This window comes from Brassica oleracea, chromosome C1 (assembly GCF_000695525.1).
Source record: "Brassica oleracea var. oleracea cultivar TO1000 chromosome C1, BOL, whole genome shotgun sequence".
Lineage (NCBI taxonomy): Eukaryota > Viridiplantae > Streptophyta > Magnoliopsida > Brassicales > Brassicaceae > Brassica > Brassica oleracea.
The window spans coordinates 36,305,191-36,327,556 of record NC_027748.1 but is presented as its reverse complement, the minus strand read 5'-3'; the positions used below and the strand labels follow the sequence as shown (position 1 = coordinate 36,327,556).

Sequence of the window (22,366 nt, the reverse complement as noted above, 5' to 3'; positions counted from 1 at the left end):
TTGTGGGAAGCTTCTACAGTCAGTGAGTTAAATTTTCACCGAAGGGATTTAGATTTCAACGGTTGGATCTTCTGTTGTCTAGGTTTTAGTGAAGCTGGTCGTCACAGTTCTTCAGTAGTGCTGTCTTGAGTGTTTGGTAAATCCGACGGTGAGATCTTCTCTGATTGAGCTGAAATTTGGCAGAGGTATTTTTGATTGGTTTATCTTGGATTTGTACGGTGGGATTAGTCTCTGGTTGCTGGAATCCTTGTGAGCTGAGGTCGTTTGGTTTCTGCGGGTTTTGAAGCTTTGTGTTGCTCTCTTGTTGTTGTTATTCTTGTGTTGGAGATAGCTCTTTGTAGCTTGAGTCTCTGTTCTGTTCAGGTTGTTGAACAGGGAGGACGTGGTTGTACTCACATACATTTATATAGTGGATTGTTGAGTGGACTACGGTCCCGTGGTTTTTCCTTCTCACATCGAGGAGGTTTTCCACGTAAAAAGTGTTTGTCTCATTTAGTTATTGCTTATATTATATCCTGCTATCGTCAAAGTATTTTTCTCTCAGATTCTCATAAGGTCAGGGGAAACACGATTGCTACATTCCGCTGTGCCTCGTGTCCACTTTGATTTAGATGCTTAATACATTGAGATTCTCTACTATGGGATCTATTTCATATGCATTGAACTATTTTTTTTTGTGAAAGCAGGTGGGGCTAACAGGAGTAAGAGGTGATAGAGTAATTAAGAAAATAAAGAAAGAAGAAAACACTTGGGGGCCATTTTGGGACGAGTAGTTTGAGTTTCCGCTCACAGTACCAGAGCTGGCGTTGCTCACGGTTGAAGTTCATGCCAGAGAAGGACGACTTCTCGGGACAGACATGTTTGTCTGTGGCGAGCTGAGACAGGGGATACGTTATGTTCCTTTGTATGATCACAAAGGCGAGAGATTTGTCGTGCTCGGTTACACATCTAATGTGGTTTTCCAGTTTGTTTATAAATCAGAGTTTCTTTCTTCTTCTACTGTCGTACTTCAAAAGAGTTGTAGTAGAGAAGTTTTTTATTGCACAAAACATATAAGAGATAACGAATCAAATAACTATGATTGGATATATATATATTCTGAAACAATAGTAAGCCAAGGTAATGAATGGTAGGGTTTTGGCGATTGGCGAAGGTAGGGTTTTGGAGGCGGGAGATCGAGATGCAACCATGATGGACGTGGGGGAGAGAGCGAGACCACCAGGAGATCCACCAGATGCGGTAATCTCGTGGGCAGCTAAGGCAGCGGGTACGAACGGGGGAGGAATGCCAAATCCAGAGAGTATTATGGATGATTCGTTTGTGGCGGAGCGGCTTCGGGTGGACTTTCCGAATGGGGAGGATGGTGAACCATCAATCACGATCGAATCGGAAGTGCTGGAAGCGATGAACGGGATGTGGAAGCAGTGTATGATTATTAGGGTTTTGGGAAGGAGTGTCGCGATAACTGCCTTGAACAAGAAACTAAGAGAACTATGGCGTCCGAAGGGAGTAATGCATGTAATGGACTTACCAAGACAATTCTTCATGGTTCGGTTCGAGAAGGAAGAAGATTACTTGGCAGCGTTAACAGGAGGCCCATGGAGGGCTTTTGGTAGTTACCTCATGGTGAGAGCTTGGTCGCCAGAGTTTGATCCCCTCAGAGATGACATTGTTACGACACCGGTTTGGATCAGACTGTCGAACATCCCAGTGAATTTCTACCACCGATCAATACTCATGGGCATTGCTAAAGGACTGGGGAGACCAATTCGTGTTGATCTGACCACATTGAATTTTGAAAGGGCAAGATTTGCGAGAATATGCGTTGAAGTGAACCTTGCAAAACCTTTGAAAGGGACAGTGCTAATAAACGGAGAGAGATACTTCGTAGCCTATGAGGGTCTATCAGTTATTTGTTCAAAATGTGGAATTTATGGACATTTGGTGCATGGATGTCCGAAGATGATTGCGGAAAGAATAGCTAACTTGGCCGTAAATGCAGAGTCGCAGGCCAAAAATGGACTGGAGAATAGACAAGAACAACAAAGGCAAGAGGATGGTTTTGTTCGGGCAAAGGGACCAAGGAGAGGGTCGCAGATGCGGACCAGACAGACAAAGAACATGATGGGTGAAACTAGTGGAGAGGCAAGTCAGAACCAAGAGATCGCTCACGGTGGGAAAACCGCAGAGATTGCTTTATCTAATAAATACGGGAGTTTGGAGATGGACACAAACTTGGGAGAAACACGGGAAGAATTTGTTGTGGGAGAAGAAAATAAGGAGAATCAGGATATGAATGTGGATAGAAACAGAGGTAAGGAAATCTCGCGTGGCAAAGAGACTATGATCTTTGGCGGGAAAGCAAACATAATGACGGGTTTGAAAGTGGGGAACAAAGATAAGTGGGCTGGAGATAAGAAGACAGGAGAGGCACCACGGGGAAGGCCCAAAAAATTGAATAATCAGCCCGCCAGAGGGTTGGTTTTTGGCCCGACTAAAGGTGAGATCAGTCTATCGGAGTCTGGTAAGAGACTGAGAGTGGAGAGGTTGGATGCAGGGAGAGATGTTGATCAATTCAGAGAAAATGCGGCGGCAATTGGGGTTGCAGAGACACCGCTGCAGTTACGAGATGAGGAACTGGCAAATCCGATGGATAATATCACCAGCGAGAGGGAACAAGGAGACTTGGAGATACAGATGAGCTCGCAGGGAGATGGAAGGGTTTTGTCCCTTGCATAACAGGGTACCCCGGTAGTTCTCTTAGACCTTAAAATCAAAAAGATGATGAATTGCATATTCTGGAATTGCCGGGGGGCAAACAAACCCAATTTCAGACGATCTATTCGGTATATTTTGAAGAAGTTCAACACAGATTTTCTTGCGCTTTTCGAGATTCATGCGGGAGGAGATAAGGCGATGAAGATCTGTCAGAGCTTAGGTTTTGATAACTCTTTTCGGGTGGATGCAGTTGGCCAAAGTGGAGGTATTTGGCTCTTGTGGAGAAATAATGTTGGAGTTCTTACGGTCGTAGAATCGTCAGAACAGTTTGTTCATGCACGGGTGGAGATTGGGATGGAAATCATTCATCTTATTGCGGTCTATGCTGCGCCTACAGTGAGTCGTCGAAGTAATCTGTGGGGACAGCTAAAACGGGTGATTGAAGGTATTACGGAACCGGTATTGGTAGGTGGTGATTTTAATACGATTTTGAGATTGGATGAGAGGTCAGGAGGGAATGGTAGACTCTCACCAGACTCGCTGGCGTTTGGAGAATGGATAAATGAGCTAGCCTTGGTGGATATGGGGTTCAGGGGAAATACATTCACATGGAGAAGAGGAAAGGATACTCGGAACTTCATAGCGAAAAGGTTGGACAGGGTCTTGTGTAGCGCCCAGGCACGGGTAAGATGGCAGGAGGCGGTCGTTGCTCATCTTCCATTCCTCGCGTCAGATCATACACCACTATATGTGCAACTAGAGCCTGAACAGAGAGTTAATCCTGGGAGGAGACCTTTTCGGTTCGAAGCTGCATGGCTTAAGCATGAGGGCTTTAAAGAGCTACTCTTGGCGTCTTGGAATGGGGATATGCGCACTCCTGAGGCTCTTCAGGCCTTAAAAGTAAAGCTTAAACAGTGGAATAAAGAGGTATTTGGTGATGTGAAGCAAAGGAAGGAAAAGTTAATGAATGATATCAGAGAAATTCAGGAAGATTTGGAGAGGAACCCGACTGATGACTTGCTGCAGAGGGAAGGGGTTTTACAGAAAGAATTTGATATTGTTCTTGAGCAGGAGGAAGTTCTCTGGTACCAGAAGTCACGCGAGAAATGGGTTGTGTTTGGGGATAGAAATACAAACTATTACCATACGAGTACAATTGTTCGGAGGAAGAGAAACAGAATTGATATGCTGAAGGACGATGATGGTAGGTGGATTGATCAGTCGGAGGAACTGGAAAAGCTAGCAATAACCTATTACAAAAGACTGTACTCAACGGATGACATAAGTTTAGACACGGAGAAGCTCCCGCGGGAAGGGTTTACGGATTTCACAAGAGAGGAGAAAGAAATTTTAAACAAACCTTTTTCTGCAGTGGATGTTGAGACTTCGGTTCGATCAATGAGCAAGTTCAAAGCTCCAGGTCCAGATGGGTTTCAACCTGTTTTCTATCATGACTCATGGGAAGTAGTGGGTGAGTCAGTCACAAGGTGTGGGCTAGAGTTCTTTGAATCAGGAGTCCTCGCCGAAGGTATGAATGATGCAATGCTGGTTCTAATCCCAAAAGTCCTTAAGCCGGAGATGATTATGCAATTTCGTCCTATAAGCTTATGTAACGTTTTGTTCAAGACAATAACAAAGGCGATGGTGTTGCGTTTAAAGAAGCTTATGCCAAATCTCATTGGTCCAGCACAGGCTAGTTTCATCCCTGGCAGGCTCAGTGCTGATAATATTGTGGTGGTACAAGAGGCAGTTCACTCGATGAGAAAGAAGAAGGGTCGCAGAGGGTGGATGTTACTCAAGTTGGATCTCGAAAAAGCTTATGATCGGATCCGATGGGATTTCTTAGACGACACTCTCCAAGCAGCAAAACTCCCAGAGATGTGGATTCAATGGATTATGCAATGCGTGATGAACCCGGGAATGAGTCTATTATGGAATGGAGAGAGGACAGAGGCATTTAAACCTCAACGTGGACTTAGACAGGGAGATCCTCTATCACCGTATCTCTTTGTACTGTGCATGGAACGATTGTGTCATCAAATTGAACTCTCTGTTGCCAAAAAAGAATGGAAGCCAATAAAGCTATCTAGAGGTGGGCCATCATTGTCCCATGTTTGTTTTGCGGACGACTTGATCTTGTTTGCAGAGGCATCAATATCCCAGATTCGAGTGATTCGCAAAGTGCTGGAGAGATTTTGTGGAGCTTCAGGACAAAAAGTAAGTCTAGAGAAATCTCTAATCTTTTTCTCTGAGAATGTGCACCGGGATTTAGCGGACTCCATAAGCAGGGAAAGTGGTATAAAGGGAACCAAAGAGTTAGGAAAATATTTGGGTATGCCTGTTTTACAAAAAAGAATAAACAAGGAGACGTTTGGCGATGTAGTTGAGAAAGTGTCTTCGAAGCTGGCTGGTTGGAAGAGGAGGTTTTTGAGCTTGGCAGGGAGGATAACACTTACTAAATCTGTTCTTGCGTCCATTCCGGTGCATACAATGAGCACTATAGCTCTTCCGGTAGCTACACTAGATCAGTTGGACAAAATTGCTAGGTCTTTTATTTGGGGAAGCAATGAGGGCAGCAGGAAACAACATCTGCTCTCTTGGGAAAAGATCTGCAGACCAAAGTGTGAAGGCGGATTGGGAATACGTTTGGCAAAAGAAATGAACATTGCCTTATTAGCAAAATTGGGCTGGAGGCTGCTTAATACGCAAGACGGATTATGGGTGAAGATACTGAGGAAGAAGTTCCATGTGGGAGAAATAGACAATCCATTGTGGCTACAAACACGGGGGACGTGGTCGCCGACATGGAGGAGTTTGATGATGGGGTTACGTGAGGTTGTTATTCCGGGAATGGCTTGGGTGACTGGTGATGGCAGTCGGATTCGCTTCTGGAGGGATAGATGGCTGTTGAAGGAATCTTTGTCTGAGTTAAGTACGGTCGAGGTACCTGAAGAGAGATTAGAGGAACGGGTTTGTGATTTATGGCAGACGGGAACAGGTTGGATACAGGAGAGAATCGAACCATATATGTCAGAAATGAACCGTCTTAGGTTGGCTTCAGTAGTGCTTGATGAGGTAACTGGCGCTAGAGATAGAATGTCGTGGGGAGAGAGTAAAGATGGCCTATTCACTGTGAAGTCAGCTTATACTTTCCTCACAAGAAACACGGTACCGAGGCCTAATATGGAAGCTTTGTATAGGCGGGTGTGGAGTGTTATAAACCCAGAGAGGGTCCGGGTATTCTTGTGGTTGGTAACCCATCAGGTGATCATGACAAACATGGAACGTAAACGCCGACACTTGAGTGAAAATAGTGTATGCCCGTTGTGCAAAGGTGGAGATGAGACGATACTCCATGTGCTTCGGGAATGTCCGGCGGCTGAAGGGTTGTGGATACGACTTGTCCCTAGAAGTAAACAGCAACGCTTTTTTACTCTGCCCCTTCTAGAATGGCTATTTGAGAACCTTGCGAAGAGAGAACCGATCTGGGGAGACTCATGGCCCACGCTCTTTGCTTTAACAGTTTGGTGGTGTTGGAAATGGAGGTGTGGTTACGTGTTTGGAGATGAAGGGAAGTGTCGCGACAGGGTTCAATTTCTTAGAGAAAAAGCTCGGGAAGTGGTTGTAGCGAATGATAAGCTTAGTGGACGCAGTCGAGGGAGGGAACGTGTGGAGAGGCAGATATCTTGGCAGAAACCACCTTCCGGATGGATCAAAATCAATACTGATGGAGCAGCTAAAGGTAATCCGGGTCTTGCCACGGCAGGAGGAGTTCTGCGAGATGAGTATGGAATGTGGCATGGAGGCTTTGCGCTTACTATTGGGATTTGCTCCGCCCCTATGGCAGAGTTGTGGGGAGTATACTATGGGCTGTGCATAGCATGGGAGCGTGGGTTTCGTCGGGTAGAGCTGGAAGTGGATTCAGAGAGTGTGGTGGATTTTCTTCGGACAGGGATTAATGACTCTCATCCCCTGTCATTCCTAGTACGTCTGTGCTATGGCTTCATAACAAGAGACTGGATAGTCAAGATTTCGCATGTGTATAGGGAAGCTAATCATCTAGCCGATGGATTAGCTACTTATGCTCTTTCTTTATCATTTGGTTTGCATGTTTTCGAGTTTGTTCCTGATAGCGTTGGTGATATTTCTTTGGAGGATATTAATGGGATATCGAAACCTCGGCAGATTTGCATGTAACTTTTATATTTTAAATAAAAAGTAGGGGACTAATGTCTCCTGCAGCTTACCAAAAAAAAAAAAATGAATGGTGACAACACCATCGCGGAATTCAAAGCGGTTTTCACAACAATGCTTTTAGTGCACCAATCACACTTTTTTGTCAGATGTACTGCGGTTTTCGAAAAAGAAAAAGCAAAAACGCATACAATAAAATTTACTCAGCAAATCAACAAACCGCACTTCAAAATTGGAAAGCAGTCAATACCCAGCGGTTTTGAGAATAACGCACCGGATAACAATTTTTAACATTATTTTCTAAAAATTAATTTATTTTCAATAAATGTACCGTAAGAATAGCTACTAAAATATAACGTAATCAATAAGGCAACGAGATTGCTACAAACTTCATAGTTACTTTTAGCAAATTTATAGCTACAATTGTTTAGTTTTTGCATTATATTTATATATTCTATTAAAAGTAAGTGAAGTATGCCGATTAGTTTGATCCAAAGTAATATACCTTCATGTGTTTTAACAGAAAAAAAAAAGTTTCTTTTTTCAAATGTGTCATCTCCAAACCAAAAAAAATAAAATAAAAATATAAAAAATACAGTAAGCTAGATTCAAAAATCAGCAAATTAATAAAAATTTATTGTTATTTTATGTTTTTATGACTTAATTTAAAGGTGCCTAAATAAAATTTTTTTTATTTCATTACAAATTATAAATAATTATTTTTAAAATACAGATCTATAAAAATATAAAATTGTAGTTGATAAACTTACATCATTAACACTACTTAATATTAATTTATTTATACAGTATAATAATTTTTTTACCAATCAAAAATTTTTATTTAAAATATATTATTTAAAATATATTTATTATGTTAATATAATAGTTCTATTATTTAAATATTTTCCATATTTTACATTATTATTATTTTATTAATTAAATAATTACTCAATACCGCAAATATATATGTCACCAATCAAACAATATTCCGCACCACTTTTTACTTAAAACCGCAGTTGTACCGTACCACACTCTAATTCCGCATGAACCGCAGTTGCACCGTCCTACACTTTAATTCTGCACCGCTTTTAATACTAAATCCGCCGTCACCATTCGGAGCCTAAGTTTCAAAAAAAACAATAGTAAGCTTTTAGATATACGAATGAGCTTTTTATATGAGTGTTGCTCATAATTTGTGATGCTGAGTTTTGCATATTTTTGACAGTTTAATAAAGATTTAAGTATCAGTCTTTTAAAAAAATAACTAAAATTTTTTGGGTCTGTAAACTCTTACAACTTTCTAAAACGAAGTTCATACACATCACATTTTTTTTGTACACATCACATCAACGCATTAGGATTCTTCCTCTTCCTCTCCAAAGCAAGCCCCCATAGTTTTCATTAGGTATTAATTTTGATCCTAAGATTGATTTATTTGGAAAGGATGAAACAAAGCTTACTACGGACTTCATTACTATTTCAGGAAGAAATAAGCTGACTAAAATCAAGGACATAGCATGAGGTGGATTTATTTGATGGGTTAAGAAACTTCATCACTTCATAAAGGACGTCAGAGTAGAGGCGAAAGCAGAGAATACAAAGGAGTGAGAGATGACGACAGCAGTGTAATGTTGGTTGAGATATAGCTACCCATATGAGCCCAGAAGAGTTGTATTAACAATAATCGTCTTTAGTCTCCTCAATAACTTAACTACTCAGCTCATTCTATGGTTGTTAAATTTCTGTGGTTGAAATTAGAGCAGGTCTTGTAAAAATAAATCCTTGTAGATGTGAGGTGAGAAGTAAAAATGGATAAAAGAGCAAAAATGATCTCAGAACAGCCATGAATCTTTCATTTTTTCTTTGTATGATTGCTTACAGATTGCAAAGATAGGAACCGAAGACAGCAGCCTGAGAAAATATGCAGAAGGTGAAAGCATAAGCTGCCGTTAAAAACCTCGAGTTCCTGTTTTATTTATTAAAAGCTCACAGAAACGAAGCAAACCATGATCATTTTATTGGAATTTCTTTTTGTTAAGATCTTGTACAAGCTTCAAATAGCCAGGTTAAAAGCACTGGAGATGAGACAAAGTTTATAATCTAGTGATCATCAACAAGAACAACAACAGAATCACCAGACCTAGAGAAACTCAGTGATAATCAAGCATCTTGTTCGAAACATCACCGCAATTCCGTTGTATCACCAAGTTCAGTATTTTATAGAATACAAGAGGAAGTTCATAAAAGTTGCAGGAATCTAACAATCTGTATCAATCATAGAGGGAGCAATCCATCTGTTAAGTGAATGAAGCATTGACTTTGTTCAATATTATTATGTGAATCATCTTCTTTTTGAAGTGTACATTCCTAACCAGTACGAGATATGGTTATAACTTCACTACATTTTCAAGTAACATATATTTACAATGTATTTTTACAAATCAACAATTAAGTTTTAAATAAGAATAAATGAGACCAAACTTCACACTAGACCAAAAAACACAACCTATACATTACAAACAAAATTTCTCAATTATTCAGAAATATCATTAAATTAAAAATAGATATAAAATATCTCAGAAAATAAAAAAAAAGTTGAAATTCCCTCACACTTGAAATTTAGCACTGATAGTCTATTGATATCTCATTTTAATCAAATTTTATTTAATATTAAAAGTTGAAAAATAAATCTATAAAATATAATACTTATAAAACTTTTATATAAAAAACTTCCGCGGGGTAGCGCGAGTATTACCTAGTAACTATAATAGACAAACTATATAACTGGAATGTTTTTGGGGACAATTGGAAAATCAAAACATTATCAAAATTCAGTTGAAAGATTTTATGCAATTTCTTTTATAGTATTGGTATTTTTTTCTTAAGCACGACATATTTTATTCATATATGATAGAGATGCAAACTAATAAATGATGTGGGACAAACAGAAAATTTTATACAACACAGCAATAAAAGATAGAGATGAAAACTTAAACAACATGTGAAATTTTTTTTTTTGAAAGTACAACACGAGTAAAGTCATAAAAAAAGGTAGATTATCCTTCAAAAAATTTAAACTTCAGAATAGTCACCTTAATTTGTGATGTTAAGCGCTCTAAAACAATTCGAATTTCATAAGTATGAGTTTTGTTGTACTTTCCAATCCAAACGGACCATCACACAAAGTAGCAAATGGTATGGAATACAACAATGCTCTTGGATTTCAAATCAAGAGTACATCTAGTGAAAAGGAATTTTGAAGGCTAGAGTCGATCTCTCTTACAAATAGGAGTAAAATGGAAGACAAATCGTCTTAAAATACTAGTTTATATGAAATTAATTGTGTAAATGATATTGGAATGGCAAAAAAGAAGAGGAAACACGATATCGTGTCCTTGCTGTTCTCCCCGGGCCTGTCATAACACAACTAAGAGAAGGCGTAACAAGACGTGGTTGAGATGGGTAATATCTAATGTGACTGACACGGCAAATCATGTACTCACCACTCAGATGAAGGAAAACAAAAATCTTAAACTCAGATGAATTTAGATATGTGTATTTACGTTTTCACACCTTTCGTACAAATTCATGTGATACTTGTTGTCCAAACTCATTATTATTACCATTAGATGGTTGGATAGTAGAAATAGAACAGTAATATGTACATGTGATTGGATTTATTATTTATGATTTATCCATGTTTTATTTTAGAACCAGTAACAAACAAACAAGAAAAGACAGTATATATATATGATATTGTGATAATATCTAGGGGAGTGACGGAAGTGCTTGACCATTAAGAAAGGAACTGAAAAGTGCGAGAGCTTCTTCAGGTTTATTGAGAGGAACCAAGTGTCCAGCTCCTCTCACTGTTACAAACGTTAACCCTCCCTCGTACTCCGTTATCCTCCCTCCAACCTTCACAAATCACAACAATCACATAACGAAAAAAGACTTGAATACATAAATACCTAAAAGCAAATGTAGAATCTACAATGATATAGGCTAACTAAAAATAAGATGATACATTCAATATGTATATAACCACCGTAAACAATAAATTTACATTAACCTGATGATTGTGGAACCAAGAGCGCCATTCAGATTTGACGGGAAGACCTAACGCTTCAACACAATACCGACTTCCAATCACCGGCACCCTCCCGTCGGCGTCTCCACTGTCAGGCACTAGCAAATGTTTAACAGTCTATGCATACATTCTCATGCTTTAATTAAAAAAGATAAGGGTAGAAATATTATTTCAATAAAGATGTTAATCCAAAAAAAAAAAGGGACGTAAGTATAGCTATCATAGAATATAGCTATCATAGCATACGTACGTACAATAGTTTGGTGGATAAATTATAGCTATCATAGAATCTTCGGTGAGATTACTTCATGAATCTCGGGTATCCTCCTATGAATCATCAATATTTTATTCAGAAAAATTTTATATTGGAAATTTTCTTTATATTTTCAAAAACTACCATAATTTTTTTTCTAACATATCAATTTTAAACTAAAATATCACCACTTTCACCATATCATAGCATACGTACGTACAATAGTTTGGTGGATAAATTATAGCTATCATAATTTTTTTTCTAACATATCAATTTTAAACTAAAATATCAACATGGAGCACTATATATATATATAAATAAATATCAATTATAAATACTATAATGTATTTTTAATTACATTAATCTTTAAATTTTTGTATTTATTTTAAAATTAATTAAATAAAAATGATAAACATTTGTATAATATTGAATACCTTTAAGTAATATTACAAAATTATAATTTAAGTTTTGAAAAAAATATTTACTTTAATTTAAGTTTGATAAAAAAAATTGTTAATGTAAAACTTAAATAAAGTGACTTTTATTTTAGAAAAGGTAAAAATCTAATCTTAAAGAAAAAGAATAAAAGATTTTATTTTCTACTAGTAACAAAGAAACAAACGAGAACAAAAAAAAAGAAACAAAGGTGAAATAACAAATCTTTATGAAAGGGTAAATACGATATAATAAATGAGTTAAGAAAATCTGGAAATTAAAAACAAGCCTACGGCTTGTCTAGAGTTATATGGGGCACTGTTCAATCATTTAAGCAAAGAGCTGTTAATTTTCATCTGTGTCCACTTTTCTACAAGAATTTTTATAAATTAGGCTGTGGCACGTGCCACACCTCCTATAGGCGTGAGTCCGCCCCTGTTCAGAGGGGTTGTAAAAAAGAATACTTTCCTGGAAATGAATTAGGACTCATTTTGAATGTCTAATAAGAGGCTACTCTTAAACTATTTTGTGTTATAAATTGAAATTGTCCCCAAAATTCATGATTTATAAGAAGAAGAAAAAAGCGAAAAGTGGTAAAGATAAAGAAATTCAAACACTTAGGTTTTATTTAAATCCTTTGTGTTCCTTCAAGAATCTCGTGTCTATTATTATGTTTAAGCAATACTTTCTTGGGTTCCTCTAATATTATAGCCTCGCAACGTAATTGAAATTGGTCCGTTTTATTATAAAAAAACAGCTGAGGGAATAAAAAACATTGAATTAACGACTAATTTTACGATATTTAATCTGTTGAATTTGAGTGGGCGTAGTATGGCCACCACTATTTGACGTATAAATTTTAAACCAATGTTGAATGAAAAAATAACACCTGTTATATAGTACCGAGGACTCATGTATAAATATCGTATAATATATTAATCATATCTCTCAATATGTGAATATTCTTTATATGGAAAGGATACGAGGGCTTACCCTCTTATGTATATAAACCTTTTGTGAGATTAATAAGACGGCACGAGATTGTATTCTCTCTTTGACATGGTATCAGAGCCACAAGTGTTCATAGAGAATTAACCAGAAAAAAAGAGAAGAAAATTTTGCAGAAAGAAACGATGGGGACAAAGAAAGATGACGGAGGGCTTGCGGAAGGCGGCGCTGGTATGTTAACAGGGATGGAGAAGAAAACTCTGTCACCGTTTTACCTTCATCCATCAGATGGACCAGGAAACGTGATCACGACGGTTCAACTAAAGGGAGAAAACTACGAGGATTGGGCAAAGCATGTGCGGAACGCCTTGCGCACCAAGAGAAAGTTGGGTTTCATTGACGGAACACTAACAAAACCAGAAAAGGAGGATGAGATAGAGCAGTGGGATGTAGTGAACTCGATGTTGGTGGCATGGATCATGAATACAGTCGAACCAACACTCAAAAGTTCGATCTCAATGGTGGATGAAGCATATTCTCTGTGGGAGGATATTAAACTACAGTTCTCTGTTGGAAACGGACCTCGTATCAGTGAGCTGCGAGGTGAGATAGCGAACTGTAGGCAGGATGGAGACTCTGTTTTGGTGTATTATGGAAAGCTGAAGAAGATGTGGGATGAACTAGCGGTGTATAAACCGATCAGGACGTGTAGCTGTGGAGAACTTGCACAGCAACTGGAGGAAGATAGGAATGAAGAGAAGACAAATACATTCTTGAATGGCTTGGATACAACGAGATTTGGGACAGTGCGCTCTACCATAACAAGCATTGAGTCACTTCCCAAGCTCACACAAGTGTATCAGCGGATTGTTCGCGAAGAGCGACAGCAAACCATAGCACGGAACAGGGAGACTCCAACTGAAGTTGTTGGATTTTCAGCAAATGCAGGGAACCGCTTTGCCTCAAAAGAGACGGTGTGTGGGCATTGTGGAAAGACTGGACACACAAAGTTAGATTGTTATCAGTTGATAGGCTATCCTGAGTATTGGGGTGAGAGAGGCAGAGACTTCAGTGAAAGAGGAAGAGGAGGCAGAGGTCATGGAAGGTTTGGACGTGGAGGTGGTGCAGCAGGCCGCAGTGGAGGGCGCGGAACCTATGGACGTGCCCACATGGCACAAATGCCTCACGTCTTAGCAAATTCAGCAAAGAAGGAAAGTTCATACGATCGTCATTCTCTTCCGCAACTTAACGATGATCAATGGACTGCTCTTCTCAGTTTTCTGTCATCTCAAAAATCAGAAAATGCAGAGAGTAGTGAAAAGCTGAATGGTAAAAAAAAATATGCAGAGTTTATTAGTGCGTCGAACCATATGACGTGGAATCTGCGTTATTTGTCTAATGTTACTGATATTGCTCCTTGTGATATTGGTTTACCGGATGGCAAGAGTGCCTTAGCCATAAAACATGGAGATTTGTGTCTAGGAGGAGATTTATGGTTAAAAGGAGTCTTATATTCTAAAGACTTGACTTGTTCTTTGATCTCAGTAGCAAAGTTGCTTAAAGTTGTTAAGGGATCAATTACATTCACTGATGAGTTGTGTATATTTCAGGACCGTACTAAGAAGACGCTGATTGGAGCGGGCGATAAGACGCCGTACGAGATGTTGTATGGCAAGACACCAGACTTTAGTCAGTTACGGGTATTTGGAAGCTTGTGCTTTGCCCATAAACAGTCTCGCCATAAAGATAAATTTGGAGAGAGGAGTCGTCGGTGTGTGTTCGTTGGGTATCCATTTGGACAGAAGGGATGGCGTGTGTATGATATCCAAAAGAAAGAATTCTTTGTTTCTCGAGATGTGGTGTTCAATGAATCTGAGTTCCCTTTTGCTACACTAGCTTCAGATGAGTCAACTCCATTGACAACACACTCATCTCCACAAGCAGTTGTGTACGATGAAGATTTTTTTGGAGATTCAGAGAGTTTTATCTTCACCTACTGTTGAGGACAGGGGGAGTGATCATATCGTCGAAACCTGTGTTAATGTAGAAGAAGAGGTTGTTGAAACTACACCAGTTACTGTGGAAGATAAAAATCTGGGAAGAGGTCAGCGTATGAAAACCAAACCGACTCGCCTTAATGATTACATGGTTTATAATGCTCGATGCTCCATAGACCCTTCTCCACTCTCCCCTGCTCCGCCTAATACAGCGTCTTCGAGCCAAGGTACAGTACTATATCCGATCTCTAACTATGTATCGTGTGACAAATTCTCTGGTGCGCATAGTGCATTCCTTGCAGCTGTTACAGAAGGATATATACCTAAATCGTATGCTGAGGCAGTGAAAGATAAAAGATGGCGCAATGCAATCTCAGGTGAGGTTGATGCTCTTGAGACAAAGGACACATGGTTTGTTACAGACCTTCCACCGGGAAAGAAGGCGATTGGATGTCGCTGGGTTTTTACCATCAAATACAAGGCAAATGGTGAGATTGAAAGATATAAAGCAAGGTTGGTCGCGTATGGAAATAGACAAGAAGAGGGAGTTGATTATAATGAGACATTTGCACCAGTTATCAAGATGACTACGGTGAGGACGTTTTTGAAAATAGCGGCTGTCAAGAAATGGGAGGTCTATCAAATGGATGTTCACAATGCATTCCTCCATGGAGATATTGAGGAAGACGTATATATGAAGTTACCTCCGGGGTTTGCTTCAAAAGATAAGAACAAGGTCTGTAAACTGAAGAAGTCAATATATGGACTGCGTCAATCTCCTCGTTGCTGGTTTTCTAAGCTTACTGCAGCTTTAAAAGGGTATGGCTTCGTTCAGAAGAAGTCTGATTACTCAATGTTTGTGTTAACGCGTGGAACTATGCGACTGTATGTTCTTATCTATGTGGATGATTTGTTGATTGGTGGGAATGATTCAGGCGAGATTAAGAAGTTCAAAGGATACTTGAGTCAGTGCTTTCACATGAAAGACTTGGGGCCACTGAAGTACATTCTTGGAATCGAAGTTGCTCGATCTGATGCAGGAATCTACTTATCTCAGCGCAAATATGCTCTCGACATTGTTTCAGAGAGTGATCTCGAGTAAGCCGGCTGCGACACCAATGGAACAAAATCAAAAGTTAGCTACAAGTGAAGGAGCTTTCTTTCGTGATCCAGAGGGATATAGAAGATTAGTGGGTCGCTTGGTTTATCTGACTTATACTCGACCAGAGCTGTCTTATGCGGTGCATATCTTAACTCAGTTTATGCAACACCCACGTACTAAGCATTGGGGAGGCTGCGATTCGGGTTGTACGCTATCTTAAAGGATGTCCAGGCCAGGGTATATTATTGAGCTCGGACTCTGACTTATCTCTTAAAGCATTCTGTGATTCGGACTGGGCGGCATGTCCTATAACTCGCAGGTCGCTCACAGGCTATGTTGTTCTGTTAGGAGACTCGCCTATTGCGTGGAAGACAAAGAAGCAGCCAACAGTATCGTGCTCATCTGCTGAGGCAGAGTATCGAACGATGGGTTTTACTACACGTGAATTACTATGGGATAGGCAACTACTATCAGCTTTCGATGACGAGCATAAGGGTCCGATGCGTCTACATTGTGATAATAAGGCAGCACTACACATAGCATCGAATCCAGTTTTCCATGAACGAACTAAGCATATGGAGGTGGATTGTCATTTTGTTCGAGATGTTATTCAAGAGGGTAAACTAGCTACAGCTTATATCAGCACGACGGAGCAGCCTGCTGACATCTTGACCAAGGCATTGGGTTCACAACAATTCGCATACTTGCGTCACAAGTTGGGCATTCGTAATCTTCATACTCCAACTTGAGGGGGAGTATTGAAGACTCATGTATAAATATCGTATAATATATTAATCATATCTCTCAATATGTGAATATTCCTTATATGGAGAGGATACGAAGACTTACCCTCTTATGTATATAAACTTTTTGTAAGATTAATAAAACGGCACGAGATTGTATTCTCTCTTTGACATATAGCAGAAGAAGATAGATGTAGATCGTACCTATAAACCCATATCTTGAGACCAGCTTTGATGAGCTTACTATAGGTCGGCAACATTGAGGAGACAGTGAATTGGTACGTTTGCAATATCGAATCACTGTACCATAAGTAAAAAAACACTATTTTCAAATTTAATATGTCAACCTTGTTTTAATAATAATTAGGAGTTGTAAGAACATAATAATTAGGAAATTCAGAACTATCATGCATAAAACTTACTTGCAAACCTTCCACCTTGATACATCTCGTGTACTGGCATGAAGAGACGTTCGAACATCAACTCTGTTGAAATATTTTTCAGCATAATCAGAGTAACAAGGATCGTAACCTTCAAACCATCTCACTCGCTTGAACCAGTCTTTCATTGCCGGAGACTTATTGAAAACTCCTAAGAAGGAAGCTGCTGATGAGTTACTGGTGGTGCACTTGGGAGCATATATATTATAAATATCAATCTCTTTGTATTTTTGGAACATTGTATTCATGGCAACGTTGCATGGTTCCGACCAATTCGATGACTTGAAGTCGCAATTACGTTTTGCGGTGTCGTAGAGATTGTCGGAGATTACTGCATGGCTCCATGCGTATTCTAGAATCCCCTTGTTATCGTACTCGTCGTCCGTCAATGGATTGCCTACCTACGTGTAACGAAATAAAGTGGTCAAATTAATTCTGTAGCAGCATTGTTTAAAATAATCGAAATGCGATTATGTTAGCAAATACAAAAACTTGCGGACTGAACTTGATTTTAAAGTTAATTACGTAATTAGAACGAAAATATATCATAATTAACTTTGAAAAAAAATATCCAGCAAATAAGTCTGTGTTATTATATATTGTAAATTCTTTTTCTATTATACTATACGGATGGGCGGTCGGGTCTAGCATTAAATTTTGTTGATTAAAAGTTTCTTTTTAACAAGAAACACCGGTCAGATTGGATCAACGTTACGCTTTCCTCGTGCAAGTAGTTAATAGTTGCACTAGCAAATACAGAAATATACGTACAATGAAGCCTTTGAGGTTAATGAAGGACTCTTTTGATTTAACTTTGTTTCGATCGTATATTTGCTCGGCTAGCTGAGGTGCGTAGTGACCTGTAAAGAGTATAACCCATACGACATCATATTTTATTATTTCCTAAATAATTAGATAAATCCACTTTTCATGCTTCAGTTTTATATGTACTTGTTCAGTCCTATATCTTTTCGCCTTTTAATTAGTTGGTATTCTATATCGAGTTACTAATCCAAAAACTCGAGAAGAAACATGAGGGTAAATAATTAAGCTCACCGGCATAGCTTTCACCAGCGATGAAGAAATCACGAGACTTATATTGGGGATACCTTGCAAACCAAGCAACCATGAAGTTGTATGCATCTTCCGCTGTTGTAAAACATTTTCACATTTATTTTTATAAGATACTTTCATTTAGTTTAGAGTATGCTTTCCAGTAGTTAAGAAACAGTTTCTGAAAATCTGACCACCTTATTCAGATGGTTCTTTTGCATGGTCTTCTAGTTATGGAGTACTTACCAACGAAACTGTCGTTGAGGTTGTCCAAATCGGAAGATGTGTTGGTGTACGAAAACCCTACTCCAACCGGTGATTCTAAGAACAACATATTCGCTCCTGCAATTCATTGATTTTTTTCGTGAATTTCTATTAAAATTTTCCATATTGAATTATTTAAAACCGGTCACGACTTTTATTTTATGGTGTAATATTTCATAGTTAAAAAAGAAAAGAAAGGAACAAAAAGAAAAACCTTGGACCCAAGAGTATTGATTGAATCTAAGGCTTGTCCCATTTTCAACCACACGAAAAGGTCCTAATTCAGATGCTGCTCCATATCCAATGGATGAACATCCAGGACCTGCGGGACATACTCATAATCCATAAAACCCATAGAAAAACGAAAAATGAGAATATTGTATAAGTGACGTAATTATACCTCCATTGAGCCAGAGAACTAGAGGTCTTGTTGGGGCTTCAGACAAGGCTTCGAAGAACCAGAAGAAGAGTGCTCGTGTATTTTCTTGATTCACGTTGACATAACCTGAGAAGTGAGAGATCTTTGGATTGGATGGTTGTTCGGGAAGATTCACTACTTTGTCTGAATTTTGTGCTTCAACGTTATAATCTTGATGACGTAATGATAGTAATAATAATGAGATGATCAGCAGAAAGTTTAGTTTTCTCCTCGGATGAGTCAAATCCATCACAGATTTTTGTTGTCTAGCTTGTTTTTCCCTTTGTCTGGTGTGTCTATAAGTGGTGAATGGTGATTTATTGGGAATGTTGGTTGAGTGTGGAAAGTAGAGTATGTGGCCACAAATGTTAAGGATAAGTTTTCACAATTCTTATTTTAATTTCTGTCATGATTGTAATGGCTGGAAGCTGAATGTGCACTTCTGAGTTGTGAACAATCCATTTGATAACTTATTATTATGGTATCACAAGTAGAGATAATAGAAGTTTGACAAAAAAAAGTAGAGATAATGGAAATGTCATCAAAATCTTGGGAGATTCTTTCTGCTTTGTTTGAATTATACTAAACTAACAATTTCCAAGTTCATCCATATTTTAAACATTATAGCAATAAAGCTATTAATTTAGAGTCATAATATGAAATAAATTTTATCCATGTGTGATTTATGATTTATGCTATTAGAAATCTTTAAATTTTTTGTCGTTGGTTTGAGGCTCATATGCTTTAATTTTGGTTGTTTCAGATTAGTTGTTAGTTTCCTTAAATCTGTACATATATTCTTCTAATGATGATAAAGAAATTAAACATTTCATCAAAAAAGCTATTAGTATCAAATCCACTTCTAACAAATTAATTCACAAAATAACTAATTTATAATTTTATCCAAATTTTAAATAATTGAACTAATTGAAAAATACTATGCATCGTGCGCGTAAATCTCTAGTGTAATATTAATGTTTAATCTTTATTTTCAAATCGGTTATCTAGTGGTAAAAGAGTTGCGGCTGTAACTTCCGTCACCGGGGTTTGATTCGCGCTGGGAATGACTATTTACAATGTTTGGATTTCCGGCGGAAAATAGGTGAAAATACTTTTTTTACCAAAAAAAAGATCGGTTCTCCGGAAGGTTTGAGATGGTTGTTATGTGCTAAGTGTTTAACTCCACTAAGTATCATGTGATTATCATTAGCTCACTAATTAAGAACCAAAGTCAATAATGAGATCCCACATTTTAGACTTCCAACGAGGCTAAGACACGTGCTTTAGTGAACTACTTAGGCCATGTTCCTTTACCTATCGCGCGATTTGCGACCTGCGACTGATCGCAAATCGCAGGTTGTTGTTCGTTTTGCTATCGCGTAACATGCGACCTGCGATTGGTCGCATGTCGCAAGTCGCAGGTTGTTGTTCGTTTTAATGTCGCGTGACTGATCGCACGACCAGTCGCGGGTTTCCATTCAAGTCGCCGGAAAAAACAGTGACTAAAAAATTAAAAGAATTTTGATCGCGCGACTGGTCGCAGGTCGCAGGTCGCAGATCGCATGTCGCGCGACACGTAAACGAACATAGTTTTAGTCGCAGGTCACAAGTTTAGTCGCATGTCGCAAGTCGCTGGTCGCGCGACACGTAAACAAACGTAATCTTAGTCGCAGGTCGCGCGACACGTAAACGAACGTGGTGTTATTCACTAAAGCTTTAGTGAACTATTTATATACAACTAAAAATACCTATTTATATACAACTTGAAGTGGACGCTGCTGATTGAAGAAGACGACAGGTGGTCTCCGCCGGCCGGCGCGTGGTGGCTTTGTTAGCGCCACCATCGGTCCGGTAAGTTTCGTTTGTTTAGTATTTTGTAGATCTGGTGTTTAATCCGTCTTAACTGCGGCTCGGGGTAAAGTAGAAGGGAACGACTCGGACACCTCTTGCTTTGTCGGGGTCTTGTGCGGATCCTTACGGTGGTAGGTGGTTGCAGCCCGTGTGGTTGGTGAGAGCGGAGGTCTCTGCTGGTTCGTGGTTCAGATCCTTTTTGCTTGATTCGGGTTGGAGATTCATAAGGTCTGGGCTTTGTAGTGGTCTTTGCAGTGGTTTTAGGATAGTGGTGTGGGTCCGACACTGGTGAAGAGATACAATTTCTGATTGCTTGAAGAATCTCTTGTTTGCGGTTCTTCGGTTAGGGTTTTGCTTTGTTAGTTCTTATGGGGTTTGGGATGTGGCTTGACCAGTGGTGGCTCTAGTCTTCGGTGGAGGTAGAAACATCTTCTGGTTCTCAGAGGAGGTGCGTGTTTGGCTTGGAAGGAGATAGATGTATATCGGAGCGATTGCTTCATTGTGGGTCGATTGTCGCCGTCTTGATCGTGATTGTCATGGATTTGGAGTGGTTATTATCCAGTTACCGGCTGTGTGAATAAGACGTTTCCGGGAAACCTTTATAGGCTTTGCCGTGGGGTGATGGTGCGTATGAGGCGCGGGGAGAGCACACTCAAGGTCCAATGGAGAGACTTAGTTGGGATTGAAGGGTGTTTACAGCGACGGTTAAGGATTCTAACCTCTCTCGATTCAGTTTATATGTTTGGTGATGTTCGTGTGCGTCTAGTCTATCTCGCTGCTCCGCTAATTTTGTGTTAATTGTTGATGAGTTCTATTTCGGTAAGCTCGTCTTTGAGCGCAAGGTGGAGCTCTCCTCTACTGAAGTTCTGTTTTACTCTACTGCCTCTCGACATCTTTTTTCTTCGTGTCTTTGTTAGTTTTTTATGGGTTTGTGTTGTATCCATCTTTTGGCTCCGGGTGGTACATGTTACCTCGCCGACTTATGGCTCTGGAAAGAATGTATTCCTTGCCGGCTCTGGTTTGTAAGAAATGATGTTTTTGTGTTTAATATAATTTACAGATGACAAAAAAAAAAATACAACTTGAAGTGGACACCTTTAATCCTGAGTGCTGGTGTTATTGAACGGGCCAAAAAAGGGCCGGATTTGCTAACATAAACATAATGTTTAATATACTAACACGTTTACTTTAAAATGAACTGATAATGTATGTCTTATTCCGTAGATCTTCTAAATGGCTGTTATTTTTACTATTCAAAAGCCTATGCGTATTTTAAAAACTAAGTTTAGCACTATTGTTTATGTGGTTTCATAACAAAACCGAAAGATATCAAATCCATAAGTATTGTTATTTTATGAGGACAACACTAGAATTAACAAAAAATGTTGGTCACAAAACGAATGATCTCTGAAACATAGTACAAAGAGAAGGGACGGACTGATTGATATAGGCAAACTATAGTTCTTATCAGGGGTGGGTGTTTGGGTTCGATTCAGATTTTTTGGATTTTCCAATTTTTGGGTTTACCTTTATAGGTCCCACTCCGTTTTATAGAATTTTAGGTTGGTTCGGTTCATAACACTTCTTAAGTTCCGAAGTAACCGAAACAATCTAATACCAAATAATGAAACAGAATTGCCTATCAAATCTTAAAGCATAACAATTAAACGTGGTTTTAATGTGACAAACCGACAATGTGGAATTTAAAAGGAGTTTCAGAACTAATAAAGAAAAACAACGTAGAACATCTAGAATATGAAATTAAAAACAACTTGTGGCTGAGATAAGCAAAAAACTTAATCTATTTTATCATTTGATTTGGACTCCCAAAATCTACTACAAAAAGAATAATAAAAAGTG

The 22,366-nt window shown here is 38.8% G+C and overlaps 1 protein-coding gene and 1 pseudogene across 1 annotated transcript; one reads left to right on the top strand and one right to left on the bottom strand.

Moving 5' to 3' along the window:
* Nucleotides 1-1,168: 1,168 nt before the first annotated feature.
* On the top strand, nucleotides 1,169-6,915 carry LOC106338726 (annotated as a pseudogene).
* A 3,615-nt stretch (nucleotides 6,916-10,530) lies between these two features.
* LOC106327126 (serine carboxypeptidase-like 33) lies at nucleotides 10,531-19,107 on the bottom strand. The gene is made up of 9 exons (XM_013765193.1): nucleotides 18,638-19,107; nucleotides 18,452-18,559; nucleotides 18,220-18,315; nucleotides 17,977-18,069; nucleotides 17,692-17,780; nucleotides 16,903-17,321; nucleotides 16,685-16,780; nucleotides 10,985-11,090; nucleotides 10,531-10,830 (listed from the first exon to the last, which is right to left on the bottom strand). The coding sequence occupies exons 1-9, from the start codon at nucleotides 18,903-18,905 to the stop codon at nucleotides 10,681-10,683; spliced, it is 1,425 nt and encodes a 474-aa protein (XP_013620647.1). The 5' UTR covers nucleotides 18,906-19,107; the 3' UTR covers nucleotides 10,531-10,680.
* Between the last annotated feature and the right edge of the window lie 3,259 nt (nucleotides 19,108-22,366).